Below are 20,249 nucleotides of genomic sequence, written 5' to 3' on the forward strand. Positions count from 1 at the left end.
CTGCTGCCACTCATCCGGACAAAACACAAAACTCTGCAAGTTTTTAAAGAAGACAAACTAACGGGAAAAAATAATAGAACAAAATCCACGGCGTGATAAATAAATACACAAGTCGGACATAAAAAATGTTCCCTGTTACCTGTCACCAGAATAAAACCCTCCAAAAAAGCCCCACAGTGGCACCATCTGGTGAACTTCAGAAAAGTTTTTCCTCATTAAATCCTGCTGAGTGCTTTTCTTAAATGCGATTTTAGTTTGCAATAAAATTTGCATTATATTTGTATATCTGGATTTTTCTAATCCCACTTTATTGCGAAATGGTCCAGAAAATATTATGTTTTCTTACCTGTTTTCCCCCCTACTATATTTTAAAATAATAAATTAATCACGACAAAAATGTCAAACAAAAACAACACACTCCTGAAGAAATCAAACGGCGTAGTTTTCTCATATCAGTTAATTATAAACTGTATAAATTTGTTTGTGTAATAACAAGAAATAATTTAATCCAAGCGATATTCCAATTTAAAACAGTATCTCGCACTATATTTTACAGCACTGGAGTTTGTACCTGGCTGCTTGGTTCGTTTATCACAATGAAAAAAATTACACTTGATTTTTTTGTTGAGTAGCAATGTTTTGGCATTTCCAATATAATTTCTTTTGACAAATAAATGAATAAAATAAAATCAAACAATGGATTAGAAACCAAAATTCTCTGGTGGCCATCTGACTATCTACTTATAATCTGTATAATTCTATGTAAAGATATGTTTTGCCAGTAGAGTTTTGACTTTTTGAAATATTGGCTGCAAATAAAGGGTTTTCTTGATGTTGTTTTTGTTTTGTTTTGTTTTGTTTTGTAAGGATGTGAGGATGCTGTTTGTTTATTTTAGCTCAACATTCATCACCATAATTCCTCACAAACGATACAGAAGCGTTGTAACTTGGGCCCGAACAGTTCACTTTGTTCCTGGAGCATGATTTTTTTTTTTTTTTTTTTTTTTTTTTTGAGTGACATACCACGGAAAGACAGGATTGGGCTTTGGGCATCCTCATCTGTGGTCCTGAGCATGGGGGTGCCACAGGGCTGTGTCCTCTGCCCACTCCTCTAGGATGAAGAAGGCCCAGCAGAGACTTTATTTTCTTAGGAAGCCAATGCAGTCACACCTACCTCAACAACTGCTGGTAAACTTTTATATGGAAAGCCTGCAGACCTATTGCTGTACAGTGTCGTATGGCAGCTCTACTGAACAAAACAGGAATGTTCTGAGACAGGTGTTGAGGGCTGCGTTGTATGTAATTGGTTCCGCAGTACCATGTTTAGGGGATATTTATGCTGAATAACTGCAAAAGAGAGCTGCCTCCATAATTTGGACACAACCTGGACACATGACAATGTGGAAAAAAATACGGTTGCATGACTCAGGGAGTCATTTTGGGGCCAAAATCTTCCTGTGACTGTTAGAAAGGGTAGAGATAGTCATACTGCTTTCAGTAATACAAATCATTTAGAAATTGACAGATCTTTGTAAGCTAGTATTAATTTCCAATTTACACTGCAAACATTACATACAGCCTCCTGTGAAAATTCAATTAATGAAATTATTAGCCATTTAAGTGCACTGCAGATGGAAATACTAATTTTTATTAGTATTGTATTTCCATCTGAGATGATTATTTAGATGATTGAGATGTATTGAGACAATGATTATTTTCAGCATTCTGGTACTAAATTTAAAATATTCTGATTTTCTCATTTATGTATGTTTTTATTTGGATCCCCAATACTTTAATAACATGTTGGCTCTTCCTATGGAGTTCTTTGTAATAAGAGACTACCAGTACTGTATTATGTATTTGCTGTATTAGTATTAGTCTATTAGTGTTTGCATTTATTGTCAAGAAAGAATGAAAAATGTTATGTTAAAAGAAGAGGCCTGGGCATGAACTTACTGGATGAATACTGTCATTTTTTAACCTTGATTTAACCAAGTTAGTTTAATTGAGATCAAGATCTCTTTTGCAAGTGAGACCTGAACAATTATAACGTTTCCAACCCACCTAACCTGCATGTCTTTAAAAATGGGAGGAAACCCATGGGGAGAAAGGCCACAGGTGGGAATCAATCCCATGACCTTCTTGCTGTGAGGCAACAGTGTTAACCACTAAGCAACCGTGCTGCCCATTTGTCACCAAATTCAATATGGCCAAAAATCTGTTTCATTTGTACTTTAAAAAATTAATGAAAGTGCAGTAAAAAAAAAAAAAAAAAAATCATCTCAGGTAGCTCTTTTGACAGCTGTAGGCCAAAAATTTCATTGTTCTGATACCTGGAACTGCTGCTGAACGTGGTTAATCAATGAAAAAAAAGGTAAAAAGGTTAATTTACAGTATGTTTGAATTGAGTGAGAGCCTGTGTGTGTCTGCATGCCATTGTTCGTGTTTGTTTGTATGTGCATGTGTGTGTGTGTGTGTGTGTGTGTGTGTGTGTGTGTGTGTGTGTGTGTGTGTGTGTGTGTGTGTGTGTGTGTGTGTGTGTGTGTGTGTGTGTCTGTCTGTCTGTCTGTCTTTAAGTGTATATATGAGTGTATTGCTCATTTTTTAATTTTATTTTTCAGACATAGTAATTTCCTTTTACAGGCAGTCTGGAACATAACGGAGGTCATGCTCATAAACCAACATCTAAAACTATTTAAATAAACCAGTTCAAAGCTACCCCTGCCCGTTCTCCATGTAATGTGGAGTTGGAGGGGCATCTGGCATAAAACTTGTGCCAAATATCAACAAGCAAATCCATAGTGGAGGAACAACAGAAATAAGGAGAAGCTGAAGAGGCTTTTATGAAGCTGTGAAACAATATTTAATTTTATTTTGTACAATGACAAAGTTTTCTTTTAATGAAGAAAAAATACTTATGTGATCATTTTGCTATCTATCTATCTATCTATCTATCTATCTATCTATCTATCTATCTATCTATCTATCTATCTATCTATCTATCTATCTATCTATCTATCTATCTATCTATCTATCTATCTATCCCCCATGGGTGGGGGGGTATGCGTGTGTGTGTTCATTATGCTTGGGTCCTCTACCAGAGGCCTGGTAGTTTGAGGGTTCTGCACAGTATCTTAGCTATTTGTACGACTGCACGCTTCTGGACATAGACTTCTGATGTTGTGCCTGGAATCTGCTGGAGCCACTCTTCCGATATGGGGGTTACAGCTAGTGCTCTTGTTACCACTGGAACCACTTTGGACTTTACCTTCCACATCTGCTCCAGTTGATCCTTCAGCTCTTGGTACTTCTCGATTTTCAGGTGGTGCTTTTTCCTGATGTTCCTGTCAGCTGGGATTGCCACATACATCACAACTGCGGTTTTCTTTCCCTTGTCAACCACCACTATGTCTGGTTGGTTGGCCAGCAGCTGCTTGTCTGTCTGGAATTTGAAGTCCCACAGGACCTTAACCCTGTCATTCTGAACCACCTTTGGTGACGTCTACCAACGGGACTTGGCGACTTCTAATCCATATGCGCCACAGATGTTCCTGAACACAATTCCCGAACCAGGGTTGTGGCTCTCAGTGTATGCTGTCCCAGCTTGCATCGTGCATCCTGCTACTATGTGCTGGACTGTCTCTGGGGTAATCTTATCCTGTTGGTAATCTTATCCACATAAAATCCTTAGAAGATTGCCTTGTATCAGTGAGAAGTTGGTTGTCTAGTAACTTCCTACTCTTAAACTCTGAAAAGACTGAAATTATGGTTCTTGGTCCAGCCAGACATCGGCATCAATTTGACCAGCTGGCGCTTAGTTTGGGTTCGTGTGTTATACATCATACAGATAAAGTGAGGAATCTTGGGGTACTTCTTGATCCTACATTGTCCTTTGACCTCCACATTAGCAATATTACGAGGACTGCCTTCTTCTATCTGCGAAACATAACAAAGCTTCGTCCCATCCTGTCTATGGCTGATGCTGAGACTCTGATACATGTATTTATCTCTTCTAGATTGGATTATTGCAATGCGTTATTTTCTGGTCTGCCGCAGTCCAGCATTAGGGGTTTTCAATTAGTGCAGAATGCTGCTGCCAGACTTTAGACACAAAGTAGAAAGTTTGAACACATTACACCCATTCTGGCGTTCCTTCATTGACTTCCGGTTTCTGCCAGATCAGATTTTAAAGTCCTGTTGCTGATCTATAAAACTGTGACTGGACTGGCTCCTACCTACCTGGAGAACTTGGTCAAGCCCTACGTACCGGCGCGTACCTTGGGCTCGCAAGGCGCAGGACTTCTGTGTGTTCCAAGGGTGAATAAAAAGTCTCTTGGGTATAGAGCTTTCTCTTACTGTGGCCCTGCTCTCTGGCATGATCTACCTGCATCTATAAGGCAGTCTGACACGGTGGAGACTTTTAAATCGAGATTGAAGACCCACTTTTTAGACTGTCTTGTAATTTCTTTTTATTCTACTATGTTTTTACCTTTATATATATATATATATATATATATATATATATATATATATATATATAGATAGATAGATAGATAGATAGACAGATAGATAGATAGATAGATAGATAGATAGATAGAGAGAGAGAGAGAGAGAGAGAGAGAGGCAATTTTGCAAGTTTTTCCATCTACAAAGAATGGAGAGGTCTGTGATTTTTATCATAGGTACACTTCAACTGTGAGAGACAGAATCTAAAAAAAAAAAAAAAAAAAAAATCAGAAAATCATACCGTATGATTTTTAAATCATGAATCTTCCTTTACTGTGTAAATGCGCCTTTAAGTACAGGGCGCTCACTGCGCATGCGCTAATTCAGTGTTTACGGAAGTGCAGAGCTGCTGTCAAATGTGCGAAATGTTCAAACACGTTTTCTTGACAGGACCTCCAGGTAAAGATTAAAATCTGATTTATGCAGAGTTGTGAGTTAAAACTCGGACTGAATCCACTCGCTAACTTAGCCTCGGCCGACTTTTTTCTATATTTTCGCACATTAGTGGAAAATGGTCAATTCGCTCCAGTAATGTTCATTTATCAGGATGCAGTATGTCAAAATAATGACAAATTGCATTCAGAGTTTCTCATATTCCATTATTGTTTGTTTGTTTGATGCTTAAAACGTGAAAGATATTCGGTTTACAATGATTTAAAATAAAGACAGTCGTCCGATCTTCACCTAACAGCTGTCAGTGGATAAATAGGAGGTTATGAGGTTATATCTCACAATAACTTCAAAAGTAGTGGAATGCTTTTGGAAAAAAAATGGATAATTTAATTTCATTTGAGTGTTGATTTCTATGTGAACTCATAGAAATCAACACTCGCACCTTATATGTTCGATATTATTCATGCAAATTAATTCTTTGTGATTTGATGTTGTCATAATATAGAGTTGGTTCCATAAGTATTTGGACAGTAACAGTTTTTTTTGTCATTTTGTGTCTGCTTGTATAGTATCGACTTTCAGCTTTAATTCAAGAGGTTTAATAAGAGTATTGCATTAACAACATAGGAACTGGGAACAGGAATAGGTAAAGACAGATTTTCCATGCAAGAGATCAAATCTGTGCTTGCGTCTTCCCATGTGCCTTCTGGCAAAGTGTAGCTGACATTTCAGGTCTTCTTTTTAAGAAAATGCTCTTTGCTTTGAAACTCTATATAACTGGTGATTTATCAGTTGCTGAGAGATGGTGCACGATGCACGGTTTCTCCCGTCACAGCCACTGAAGTCGATAACTCCTTCAGAGTTATCATGGGCATCTTCGTGGCTTCCGTCACTAATTTCTCACTCCGATTTTGAGAACTGCCAACTCCAGCCAGATTTACCATGCAGTGCTATACTGGTTGCATTTCTTAATCATCGATGTAATTGAAATCCAAGACATTCAAAGTGACTACCTTCCTCCCGTAGTCAGCTCTGTAGTCTTCCTGTGGGTTTATCCTGTTTGACAACACCTCCAGTCGTCACGGCGAAACCTAAAGCTAAAACCAAGATAATAACATAAAGTGATATCAAACAAAAAAGTGTGATCCAGGGTCTGCTTTGTTCTGGGGTGTAGCTGTAAATGCCAGAAAATAAAATCTGAATTTCTAAACTATATTCATCTTTTGATCTCAAAGCCAAATATCTGTGGGTACAGTGGAAACAAATGAATTGGTGTTGTCATTCCAATATTTTGGGCAGAGAGTGGGGTCGGGTGGACGGTGTATACAGTGCGGTAAAAAAGTATTTAGTCAGTCCCTGATTGTGCAAGTTCTCCTACTTAGAAAGATGAGAGAGGTCTGTAATTTTCATAATAGGTACACTTCAACTATGAGAGACAAAATGAGAAAAAAAATCCAGAAAATCACATTGTAGGATTTTTTTTATGAATTCATTTGTAAATTATGGTGGAAAATAAGTATTTGGTCAACCACAAACAAGCAAGATTTCTGGCTGTCACAGACCTGTAACGTCTTCTTTAAGAAGCTCTTCTATCCACCACCTATTACCTGTATTAATGGCATGTGTTGGAACTTGTTATCTGTATAAAAGACACCTATCCACAGCCTCAAACAGTCAGACTCCAATGTCAACCATGGCCAAGACCAAAGAGTTGTCAAAGGACACCAGAAAGAAAATTGTAGATCAAATGATCATGAGAACGGTGAACAAAAATCCCAGAACTACATGGAGGGACCTGATGAATGACCTGCAGAGAGCTGGGACCAAAGTAACAAAGACTACACACTACGCAGAGAGGGACTCAAATCCTGCAGTGCCAGGCGTGTCCCCCTGCTTAAGCCAGTACGTGTCCAGGCCCGTCTGAAGTTTGCCAGAGAGCATATGGATGATCCAGAAGAGGATTGGGAGAATATCACGTGATCAGATGAAATCAAAATAGAACATTTTGGTAAAAACTCAACTTGTCGTGTTTGGAGGAAGAAGAATGCTGAGTTGCATTCCAAGAACACGATATCTCCTGTGAAGCATGGGGGTGGAAACATCATGCTTTGGGGCTGTTTTTCTGCAAAGGGGACAGGACGACTGATCCGTGTTAAGGGAAGAATGAATGGGGGCATGTATTGTGAGATTTTAAACCAAAACCTCCTTGGGGGCATGTATTGTGAGATTTTAAACCAAAACCTCCTTTCATCAGTGAGAGCATTGAAGATGCAACGTGGCTGGGCCTTCCAGCATGACAATGATCCCAAACACACTGCTCAGGCAACAAAGGAGTGGTTCCGTAAAAAGCATTTCAAGGTCCTGGAGTGACCTAGCCAGTCTCCAGACCTCAACCCCATAGAAAATTTGTTGAGGGAGTTGAAAGTCCATGTTGCCCAGCGACAGCCCCAAAACATCACTGCTCTAGAGGAGATCTGCATGGAGGAATGGGCCAAAATACCAGCTACAGTGTGTGCAAACCTGGTGAAGACTTACAGGAAACGTTTGATCTCTGTCATTGCCAACAAAGATTATTTTATAAAGTATTGAGTTGAACTTTTGTTATTGACTAAATACTTATTTTCCACCATAATTTACAAATAAATTCATAAAAAATCCTACAATGTGATTTCCTGGATTTTTTTTCTCATTTTGTCTCTCATAGTTGAAGTGTACCTATGTTGAAAATTACAGACCTCTCTCATCTTTCTAAGTAGGAGAACTTGCACAATCAGGGACTGACAAAATACTTTTTTACCCCACTGTGTCTGTGTTATGGATTATCAAGTGCAAAGATAACAGATGTATTAAATTGTTGTCCTGTGGCAAACACACCGTGCCTTCACATTGTCTCTTGTCTTGTCACAGGTGTGGGGAAAACCACGCTGGTCCAGAAAGCCTGTGAAGCTTTGGTGTCATCAGGTGTGGGTGTTGAAGGATTTTACACAGAGGAGGTCAGGGAAGGAGGCCGGAGAGTTGGCTTTGATGTTGTTACAATGACCGGAGAAAGGGGGCACCTGTCCAGAATCAGGTAGCAGCATCTTCATACTGTCCAAACTCAACTACCCACTCTTTGTCCAGATGTTGTTATGAGTAACCCTCACCTTATTTCAAACTACAGAAACGGTGCGTCTCAGGGACATCGGGAGTACACAGTTGGCCAGTACGTGGTTGATCTGCCATCATTTGAAAATGTGGCTCTCCCCCTCTTTAAAAATGTAAGACTGCAACGTAGGTTGTGTTAAAATTACTGTCATCAACAGATCACAGCAAGAAAAGCACCGTCTGTTCTCTCGTCTAACAAATCATCAGACCTTTGATTTTCGTAGAATTGATGGAATAATTGAAAGCTTGCAAACACATAAATTCCCGAGTGACATTTTTAGTGTTTGCGGTGCCGTCTGGCTGTCACTGACCGTGATTAATCCAGCATGTGAAGTGAGCCTGGAGTGCCGTCTACACATGTTGTAATGAAAGGCGTTGTCTTGATGCCGTGTTTCCCACTTTTATGTTAAAGCATCTCTGTAATCACTGCTCATCACACATGGCGTGTGACACACCTCCAGAGGTCACACTGTTATTAACTGGTAAGACATTTTGGTGAAGTATTTCATTTTGTTATCAGTAAATGACCAAAAGAGCCCCCCCATTGCTTACATACTTAGGGGTTACTCCAGGTCACCAAATATCTCCAATCATACATTTCAGATTTCCCTGAAATAATTCCAGGGGAAAAGATACAGGAAAAGTGTACGATTTAGTTTATTTTTAAAATACACAATTTAGGTGTTTTTAAGTATTTTTCAATCAAGAAAATAATTGCACAAGGTCTGTCAGATTTTTTTTTGGGGGGGGGGTGTTAAATATCTGGTACTGTGACTATGAATGTGGGAAGTGTAGCTCAAATTTAACAGAGAATGCTGGGTCCTTGAATTAGCCAATAAATGTAACTGTGAGACCTTTGGCAACAGATTTCAAGACCTGCAGTAACCACAGTTTTAAAGATAGTGGACTGAAATCCTCTAAACACTGACCAAAGGCGATGACGACTGGATGTCTGCAGTACTAGATCTCACCAGAGGATCCAGGGGTACTGCTGAAATGACTGGAATAACTTGCATCATGAGGGATTGTCAGCTACGACATTTTGGACACGTGACACACATCTCTGGACATGATCAGGCACAGAGGTGCCACAGCACCGAGGAGCCGAGCAAATGGAAAATATGAAAATCTGTGATATCATGACATCATCCCCTCTCTTCCATCTCCTGTCCCATGCCTCACCCGGCCATCAGTACTGGACAGTTTCACTCCAGTATCACTGAAAGCGCTCATCAGTCTGGTTTGAGAATAAAACCTTCCTCCTGCCCACTTGATGTCATACCCACGTCATTATTGCCCATGTGTTTTTCTCAGTAATCAACAGATCAGTGATTTCTGGCTGTGTCCCTCAGTATTTTAAACAGGCTGTTATTCACCCTCTTAAAAAAGCCTAATGCTGACCCTTCCTCAGAATTTTAGACTGATTTTAAAATGGCCTTTTATCTCCAGAACTTTAGAAAAAGTAGTGGCCAAACAGCTTAACAAGGTTTTAGCTGAGGACAATATTCTTGACAAATTTCAATCTGGGTTCCGTCACTGGCACTCTGCAGAAACAGCTCTTCTTTTTTCCAAATGATATATCAATACGCAGAGATGAAGGTGAATATTCAGTACTTGTACTTTTGGCTCTGTCTGCAGCTTTTAACACGGTTGATCGTGGTGTTTTAATTGAGAGATTAAGGACATGTGTGGGTATCTCTAGGTCAGCCCTAGATTAGTTTTCATCCTATCTCTCTAACAGGAGTTTCTCAGTTGCTGCAGCTAAATATATGTCCTCTTCTGCCATTCTATCCTGTGTTGTGCCCCAAGGTTCTGTTCTGGGATGTATTTTATATTTGCATTGTATTTGATCCCACTTGGACACATCTTGAGTTCTTTTGATGATGTTTCATATCATTGTTATGCAGATGATATCCAGCTGTACATCTCGTTTACTCCTCAAAATGCTACTAAGGTATCTGTCCTTCAGAACTGTGTTATTGTCATAAAGCACTGGATGGCTGCTAACTTAATTAGTTAACTTAATCACTGCTAACTTACTCACTTAATACAGTAAAAACTGAAGTTCTTGTTTGTCCCCCTGAGGAATTTGTTCCCTTAGTGATTTTTTTTTTTTTTTTTTTTTTTTTTTTGCCCCATAGTGATATAGAAATTTCTTTTCATGATTCTTCAGGATACACTGAAAATGCCTAAAAACCCTGTACATAAGGCCTTTATGTGGCACTGTAACACTTCCACTGTGGAAGTGGTTTGGAATTTCCACAAAAAACGGAGAAGACATCAAAGGAGCTAATCAATGTAGCAGCAGAAGTTACAACTTTTGCAAAGTGATACACTGAGTAAAATAAAGCCTTTTAAGAGAAAGAGGGTCCATGCTGATCATCTGAAATAGAATTACTACGTATTCAACGTAAAGCAGCGTGATTGTGTATTTGTTTTTAAAAAAAACATGTCTGTGTATTAATCCAATGGCTGATCTGCAACCCGCGTAAGTGAATCAAGTTTAACTGTTTAAAAAAAATACCTTCATTACGAATTCAGTCAGAGTTTTCATCAACAAGGTGAACAGCAGATTTATTGATGCATCTTTTGCAGAAAAGCTGCACTTCACAGCACAGTTTTTAACAGGCTGTGTTCACGTTCACACGTAATCTGTCTGGTTACAAGATTAAAGCCCCGAAACTTGTCTTTTGTTGGTTATTCATGAAAAACAAACACTGATTTTTACCCTTATCACTTGCCAGTGTAAACACATGCTTAATTTAATTAAGCCACATTGCAAGTCCCCTTGATGTAACAATCATGCACGTCTACATTGCGATGGGAATGTTCAAATGATATACTGTGCAGCCCTACCTGACTGTAGACGTATGGCCACTTTCCAGAAATGGGGATGGACCGGTAGGCTGCTATCCAGGATGTAGACAGGTTCCATTCCGCAATGAGGCGGATGCATCGAGATGCGGCACTAGCAACTCCTGCCAGACTCGACTAGAACTGACCTGCAATTTTAGAATGTCCCCTCAATGCCTCTACCTTACTCCATTCATTTGATTTGTAAATACTTATGAGCCTACAGACATGAAATTTTGCACTTTTCCAGTTAAGAAATCGGAGATGGTCAGATGCGAAGTTTTTCTTAAATTTGATAAGCTGACCCTTATGCTTGTCACATCTTGTGTCCAGGCAGCAGAGGGGGCCAGTGGGAAGGTGTTTGTCATTGATGAGATTGGAAAAATGGAGCTTTTCAGCCAGTCATTCATCAGGGCAGTGAGACAGACCTTAGATAGCTCGGTCTGCACCATCCTGGGCACTATCCCCATCCCCAAAGGAAAACCACTGGGTCTGGTGGAAGAGGTGCGGAACAGGAAAGATGTCAAGGTCTTCACTGTGAGTACAGATTGTCTGAAATAAAGAGGTGCTGTATTTAGGTCAGTTGGTGAGCTTTCACTACAGCCGCCACAGCACAGTATTTACACTATATTCACCCATCCTGCTTCTAAATACAGAACGATCATGCCCTGTATTATCCCTCCCCTATAGCAGGATTAACTCTAAATCATGCGTGACTAATTCAACAGCAAAGGGGTGGACTCCAGTGTCAAAATAATTTATCACAGAAGCCTCTGTAGTCATTGTTGTCATACAGAATTCTCATCGTGTTGCAGTGGTTATCTGTAGAACACAAGTTATGTGGAAATTTAAACATTTTAAAACATGACTGGTACTTTCTGTTTATATATATATATATATATATATATATATATATATATATATATATATATATATATATATATATATAAATGAATGAATGAATGAATGGTTTTATTCAGCATATATATATATATATATACACACACACACACACACAGAGTTTGTGTCTCAATGAGGCTACTGGTATAAATAAAGGAAAATTAAAACTATATTATAGCCAAGTGGCCTTTGTGTTTGTGTGTGTGTATGGCTGTGATCATAGGGAATTTGGGGAAAGCTGACACTTACCATTTGATATGCTTTTGTATTTTGGGTTAAGGATGAACGCTGTGAAAACAGAAAGTTGATATGACAAATATTTTTGGAGTGTTATTGATTTATTGCGGTTTTGTACTTCAGTTGGTTTAGTCAGTTTAGTTAAGTGTCATGTTGCCGTTACCATGAGTTAGAAGGGCAGTGTGTTTCATGTCTTCTGCCACCGTCTCTGTTTGTGGGTGTGTAAATATAAAAGCACCTGCTTGCGGCAAAATGCCGAAAAGACAAAAAAAACTCTGTGCGTATAATTTCGATCACAGACAAACTGAGTAGAGCTGATATTTGCTATTTGGTATGCTTATGTAGTTTGTGTCAAGGATGAAACCTGACAAAACAGAACTTTGATAGGACTAATATTTTTTGAGAAACTATGGATATTAGCTAACAACACTGAACAATGGACATTGATAATTACATTCCGGACTTACACGCCATTCCAGCAGGGTGCGGTAATTTTTTTTATATATTAAAAGCTTGTGTGCATTATGTTATTTAGTAAGATCAGTGTAAGTATGTAATATAATTGTAAATATATTAAAAAAATACTTGGATGAAAGTGAAAACACAAGAAAGTGAAATCACTTATTTCCATTGTGGTCCATTTAAAAAATCAAATGATAAAATAATAATAATAATAATAGTGTGTATATGGTAACAAAAACCTAAACAATTTATAAATACATTAAGACAGTAAATCTGTAATTAACAGGAAATAAAAAGGGTTGAGTTCTTCTAAAAACTGTTGAGGTCTATGGTTATAAAAACGTTCTGGACTCGCATGCCGTTCCAACTCATTATAGAAACTTTGCATAATTTATTACCACCCTTGAAAAATATCAGCTACCTATTTTATAAACACTACCCAATCTACAGCCCCTGGATCCCCACGGACAACACGCTAGTATATAATTAGGCGCTGACCGCTTATTGGCCTGGCCGATTATCAGCACAGATAATTGGTCGACCCCTAGTTTATTACTTCTGCCAAGGAGGCTATGTTTTCAGTGTGATTTGTGTGTCTTGTTAGCAGGATTACAAAAAAAACTACTTAACTAATTTTTTTACTAAGTTCGGTGGTATGGCGGTGGTTACTTTCTTTAACATTGCGAGACAGGGCCAGTGGTGGGCACAGCTAACCAAAAAAGCTTCGATAACAGCTAACTGAAAAGTTATCTTTTATAAAGCTAAACCGATAAACCACCCAAAAATGTATCGGAAGCTACAGCTAACCGATAACTTTCAGTATTGCGTCCAGTACACTTGTAACTACTAACAAGCTGATTTTGAGTTTTAACACCACCTGGTAGCATCAAAGGTGACCACAGACCCAAACAATGAGTCAGCACTTCTGTCTTTGAGCGCCCTGCCCACTGCTGGAAGCTCTTGTTTATTACATATTTTGCAGCAGTGAAGCAATTGAGAGGAGCTAAGCTCAACTCTACACACACAAAACAAGCCATTATTCCTTAACAGAATACTGCAGTGCCACAGTGAGGCATAGGTCTTGGAAAATAAAGCAGTTTTGACTTATGGATTTGATTTCAAATAAAAAATCTGGATAGAATAACTCTTTTAATGTCAATTCTGTCTTTTGTACAAAGTTAAAATACATATCTTTTAATTTTAAATAATGCACTAATTCTGAAGTTTTGTAACAAACACAGACAGATGCCAAAGGGATTATGGGTAAATGAGCCTCCACTAACACTGATTGATTGACGCATTCGTAAAAACCGACATGTTAATGTGACGTGACATCTGTGTTGGTATTTACATATACATGTGCTTTTGTAAAATATGCCATTTTATTCAATGTTAAAAAAATCCATTTGCAAAAGCCAAAAGTCAAGTTGTGATTCAACAACCGTCTGACATAAAAGGGGTGAAAATGCATAGAACACTGCCATCTACTGGTGCCAAGACACTCAGACGCTTACCCATAATCCTTTGCATACCAGTTTTTTTTTTTGTTGTTGTTGTTTTTTTTTGTTGGGGGGGGTGCCAGAGAGTTGCTGCTGTTTAAACAACAGAATTCACGACGACAATTGTAAATAAACATTATACAACCAAAATGTGATTTGATGTAAATGTAATTTTTATTTCTTTAGCTGCAGCATAGGCTTCAACAACTCTCAGGCGCACAAAGGATTATGGGATATCTCAATACTTAGGGCGAATACTGCCATGAACACTACTGGCCAGTAGATGGCAGTAGAGACCGTGAAAACTTGCCAAAACAAATATTCAAAATAATCCATGTGGAATTTAATCAATGCAAACCAAATTTCAGACATCTTATATATATTACTCTGGAACAAAAACAACAAACAGTGTTGTAAAGGACAATAACTAGGACATTATAGAGCAAACAGGAAGCAATTGCAACTCACAGTGATTCGAGTTGAAAGTAATGGAGAAGCAACCTGAGCTTCTTATGGCATTTTTACATAAAATTCGAATAGGCTCGATTCCTTCCTCCATTGTTTAGTGGAAATAAAACAATGGCTAAGGAATAACTTTCTTCAGCTCAATGCAGACAAAACAGAGACATTGGTTATTTCCCCTGATGCCCATATACCAGGTATTCAACAGTACTTGGGTGACCTGGGCCAGTCTGCAAAATCAAGTCTTCGAAACTTGGGTGTCATCTTTGACAAAGATATGTTGTTAGTACAGCACTGTAAACAGCTGACGAGGAACTGCTTCTTTCAACTAAGAAACATCTCTAAGCTCAGGAAAATGGTGTCACGAAATGATTTAGAGCTTATTATTCATGCTTTTGTGTCAACACGTTTAGACTATTGTAACAGTTTGTTTTCATGTGTAAACAAGAAGGAGTTGCGTCGACTGCAGTTGGTACAGAACTCTGCAGCGAGAATTCTGACACAAGCCAACAGGAGGACTCACATTTCCCCAATTTTAAAGGCGCTTCATTGGCTGCCAGTGTCCTACAGGATCAATTTTAAAATTTTGGTTTTAACGTTTAGAGCTCTACATAGTCAGGCGCCTTCCTATATCTGTGACTTCATCCAGCCTTATGCCCCTGCCAGGGCGTTGAGGTCTGTGGATCAAAATTTGTTGATGGTTCCACGCACCCGTTTTTCAACCAGAGGAGAGTGACCCTTCCAGGCTGTTGCTCCCAGGCTTTGGAATGGTCTCCCGCTCTCTCTGCGCTCACTGGACTCTGTTGACACTTTTAAAAGCCAGCTTAAGACCTTCTTTTTTACACAAGCTTTTGCTTAGGTTTTGGGCTGCTATGCTATGTTTTTAAATGTCTTGGCCACTGTGTGGTGTATTGTGTGGTGTATTGTGCTTTTTATGTTGTGAAGCACCTTGTGGCTCTTGTCTGTGAAAGGTGCTATACAAATAAAATTTACTTACTTACTTACTTACTTACTAAAACAGACACAATAACAATGTCTATAAACGCAGAAAATATATTCACGAGTTTTAGGCACAATATACAGTTTAATGCTGTCAGTATACAAAGAGTTTAATGCTGTTGTCCGTGTGGAGCCTGATCAGGGCGTCTCAAATGCATTTCGTGAACTTTTACCCATAATGCTCTAGCACTGCCGAGGCATGTCCACACTAAAACCTTCAAAATTAGTGCAGTACTTTAAAACTAAAACATATATCTGATATCTTCACTTTATAAAACTTCAGAAGTGACGTTAATTTAAATAACATGTCCGAAATTAGTTTGGATAAATTTTAACCATCAGTTAAAATTGTATGCCTCTGAATGAATTGGGCGATATTGCCGGTAAGTTAGTATGGTGTCAAGAGCAATTATCTTGTGACCAGTTCTCTGACTGCAGAGGATAGAGTGCTTTCACCTGACACCAGCTGTCATCTGTTTACAGAGAATAGAGCTGTTTATCTGCTACAAAAAATTTAACAGGTAAGTGCTAAAATCTTTGATATCAAACTTAACAAAGGTTTTTACCTGCTGAAGCTTTATTCACTTCACCTGCAAAAACATGTTAGCGATCTAAAAATTATCGGACCAAAATTTATCGATAATTAGCGGATAGCGGAACTGTGCTCACCACTGGATAGGGCATATTTCAACATTTTAGTGAATTTCTCAAGAAATACTGCACAAATATGTGGAATGCGAATAGCAAGATTTGTTGCCAATCCAGATAACAAAACAAATTTTGTGGATCATTTTATCTGGTTAAAAGTCCAGATTCTGTGGATCTGGATTTTTAGCTGGACTAAATCTCTCCTGTTCTTAGATATTAGCACTCTACGTGACTTGACAAATTCATGAACATGTTTTTAACAACAACAACAACAAAAAAAGCCATATCTCACAAGGTTAAACAAAGTCAGGTTGGGGGTTGGAGTGTGTGTGTGTTGGTGGGGTGATCACTAATGTTTACAGAGATTTAAAGATGAATTTTGAAGTGGATCCAAACAGAGGGCTGGAATCAGGATTTTTTTATTTCAACTTTAAAAGAAAAATTGCTGAACACAGTGTTCGATCAGCCCAAGTGTTGGTGTAAGGGTTCACTCTCTGAGTGCTGCTCTAGTTTGTTTTGTGGTTTCATCATGTCAACATCTATGCTAAAATACTGTTCTCTGAGCCATGTCCCTGATGAGAAACATCACGGTTTTTAATTTTTAGCAGCACAGGTCATATAAATTTTATTTTCAGAGTACGTGCCTGCTGTTTTTATGAGTCCTTGCTTCCTTCCTTTGTTAGGTGTCCAAGGAGAACAGAAACATCATTCTGCAGGAAATTTTAGCAGCACTACAGGAGTGTCTAAAACACACAAAATGAAAGGAGGTTGAGAGCCGGTGATGGAAATCCAAAGTTCCTCTGTGTTCTTCATCTGAAGCAGCTGGTCTTCACCCCGTTCGGCATTTACACTGGCGGGCTGTTTGTGTGTTTTGTGACTGGGTTGAGATCTGAAAACCATTCGGAGTTGAAAGAGCTCAAACATTATGTAAGCTTTTCTGTACACAGTTTTAGTTTTCAATGACCGTATGATGAATAATTGATTTTGAGCTGGAACACAGCAGGTGAAGTTTTCATTTTAGGGTCAAAATACTTTGAGCTGTTGATGCCACACTGCTTCAGCGTCAAATATGTGTTTGTGCTGCCTTTTCTTTTTTTTTTTTTTTTTGAAATAAAGGATTCAAGCAAGCAAAGAGAGGCGTCTGCTCACTGAAGACTTTGCAGTATGAATCCATCTTGTATTGACATGTCTTCTATTGTCTGTGACCATATGGTCTTTGATCCCAAAAGTATCCATGTCTCACAACCATACAGTAACACAAGAAACACCAGCTCCCTACAGACATGGACCTTCATTCTGCTTCAAAGGTATCAGCGTCCCCAACTTTGTCACTTCATGATACACACCTGCCAGAGTCATGAATGTCATTGCAGAGATAACTGAGTGTCTCCACAAGTTTGACACATTCACTACATGCAGGTAAACGTCTAATGCCTGAGTCCAGGAACTCATCGAACGTTTGGATCTTAGTCTTGATCTAAAACAATTGCCAAGCCACAGACTCCATCTTCTGACTGTGCTTCTCAAGTGCTGCAGTCGGGGCATCCATTGAGTCCTCAAAGATCACGCCATCATTTCCATGTCAACAAAAGATACCTAAAAGCATCTGGTTTCTGCAAATTCTACCCAACACATCAAACGGTCAGAGATTTTGCCCTCGCTCAACCCTTACAGTTTACAGGCTGGCTATGATGTCCAGCAACTTGTTATAGTGCAGCAGTTAAGAGAATATTTAGAGCAGAATCCTGCAAATGGTGATAAAAGCATCAAATTTGGAAGAAATAGTCCTCAGACAATCCTCTTGAAAAACCGATTGGCCACTTGAATTTTCAGTTGGCGTTCAGGTAGAGGTCAATTGAAGAATTACACAGGAGTCAAAATTAAAAGATGCTCCAATCATATTGAAACCTATGCCACATTATTTGTCTGATCATAAAGATTCCAAAAAGGTATGGTTTGGACAGTCTGTAACTGAATTCTATGGAGTTATGGGACAAAAACAGCAAGAATGGTGACAAAGGTCAGTGTCGGTTTGTACAGGGGTCAAAAGTTAAAGTTGCTCCAATTTTGGTAAAAAGTGATGCAAATTACTAGTTGAGTTAACACGGTTTTTAAAAGGAATAGTTTGGACCATGTATCATCCTTACTTATCACGTTACGGGGTAACACATGTCAGAATCCAATAGACGTAGACCTTGTTTGACCTTTACTTTGGAGACCAAGCATTCATCACTGTCAAAACTATTCCATTTATTAATCCTATTAGCTCAACCAATAATTTGCATCACTTTTTACCAACAGTGGAGCAACTTTAACTTTTGACCCCTGTACCAAATGAAACAGCTTTGTCACCATTCTTGCTGTTTTTATCCCGTAACGCCATAGAATTCAGTCACAGATAGTCCAAGCTATACCTTTTTGGAATCTTTATGATCAGGCAATTGACCCCTACCTGACCACCGATTGAAAAGTCAAGTGGCCAGTCGGTTTTTTCAAAAGAGTGTCTAAGGAGTATTTCTGCCGAATTTGATGCTTTTATCGCCATTTACATGATTGTTTCAGTTATCTGCGGCACTATTAGGGATTCCACAAACTCTCAGGATATTCCAGAGAACAGCAACCAAATCAATCACTTTGTGAAAGTCAACACAGGCTGCTGATATTTGTGCTTGTGTTGAATGAGTACTTCCATAACGAGGATGTGGCCGATGGCTGATTTCTTGATCGTGAAGTCCAACTGCTGTGGATACTGAGTGGCAATTGTGGTTCTTTGCTTTGAAATACGTCTGACAATCTTCAGGGATTTTCTCCATGACATGCTATAATCATAATTTAAAATGGTAATTAATTAAAAACAATGGATTCGTTAGGTCACAAACTGTGGATATGCACAAAGAAAAAAATGAAATAATTTGTCTGCAGAGATGTACCATTCCATGAAACCGCAGTATTTATGGTTAAAATCTCATACCACCCCATGCCTTTTAATACCTGCAACATTTGCAGTTGGACTTTTAAATATGAAATGTTTTCTTGTCAGGGTGGAATGATTGTACAGCATACATCATGAATAATTTAATAAAAAAAAACATAAGAATTGGATGCACAAGTTTGAATAAATTTTGGATCTTTTCTAATCCACATGGATACAAGAGAACTTGGCCCCGGGATAAGCCAGTCCTGAGAAGAACTCAGCCCCTATACAAGGTCAATGAAAGATATTTGATCAGTGGTTGCACTACATCGTTACCTGTTAACCTGGGGCCGAATACTTTTGCAAGCCACTGTAGATAGACGATAACGACAGGATGTGATATCCAATGTGAAACCAAACTAACCATACTAAACATATTTAAACATGAACCTTGGTTTGGACCTTATTCCAGACTTCCAGGTGTGAAAATATCCTTCACCTACTAATACAGTATCTCAAGAAAATACCTCTGTGAAGGATGCTACATCTGTATAGTACAAATACAGCTCCAAATCAGAAAAATTTGAACTGCATGTGAAATGCAAAGAGAAAAAAAAGGCAGTCATTCTTACTTTAACTTGTTTTTTATTGCAGACTTTATGAACCCAAGATATTTCACATTTTTCTGGTCATCTTCAGTTCGACTTTGTTAATATGCAATCCATTCCCACGTTTAGGGCCTGAAACACATTCCAAAAAAGTTGGTTGACAAAAGCATTTACCACTTTGTAATGTTGCTAATCCTTCTCACAACACTTAAAAAACATGTTAGCATTGGAGACACCAAGTAATGAAGAACTTCAGGTGTTATTTTGTTCCATCTTTCCTGCAAACATAATCTTTGTAATCTTTGTTATTTGTGGTTGTATGTGAAGCTCTGGATTAATCTTTCCATTAATCCACATTGCAGAATGAAAGTTTGATTTCATGTCAGCGGCTTTCTTAATGTGCAGCAGATCTGTGATTGGAACTGAAGTAGCAGGAGTATCTGTGGTTCATGAGTTTGTCAGTGATTCACATCAGAGTCGTTGCCAGTGGAATTTCACTGTCTCTGCATGAGCTTCAAGGTCTGGCAGTTGCATTGAGGTTTTTAATAGAAACAATCTGGCAAAGATGTTTTTTTTTTTTTTTTGAACACAGCATCTTCAGGTCATTTGAAAGTGAAAATAGAT

General features: G+C 38.6%; 1 protein-coding gene across 2 annotated transcripts; it reads left to right on the forward strand.

Annotated features, from left to right (window-relative positions):
- Window positions 1-4,827: 4,827 nt before the first annotated feature.
- On the forward strand, window positions 4,828-16,941 carry ntpcr (nucleoside-triphosphatase, cancer-related). Of its 2 annotated transcripts, XM_034185518.1 has the most exons (6): window positions 4,828-4,905; window positions 7,807-7,969; window positions 8,018-8,027; window positions 8,064-8,156; window positions 11,230-11,433; window positions 16,787-16,941. In XM_034185518.1, exons 1-6 carry the CDS (start codon window positions 4,863-4,865, stop codon window positions 16,862-16,864), a joined length of 591 nt encoding a protein of 196 aa, XP_034041409.1. In that variant the 5' UTR covers window positions 4,828-4,862; the 3' UTR covers window positions 16,865-16,941. The 2 variants fall into 2 exon arrangements, with proteins under 2 accessions (XP_034041409.1, XP_034041410.1); XM_034185519.1 differs by lacking the exon at window positions 8,018-8,027 and having other exon boundaries at window positions 8,060-8,156.
- Window positions 16,942-20,249: the final 3,308 nt, after the last annotated feature.

Source organism: Thalassophryne amazonica, chromosome 13 (genome assembly GCF_902500255.1).
Source record: "Thalassophryne amazonica chromosome 13, fThaAma1.1, whole genome shotgun sequence".
NCBI classification, from domain to species: Eukaryota; Metazoa; Chordata; class Actinopteri; order Batrachoidiformes; family Batrachoididae; genus Thalassophryne; species Thalassophryne amazonica.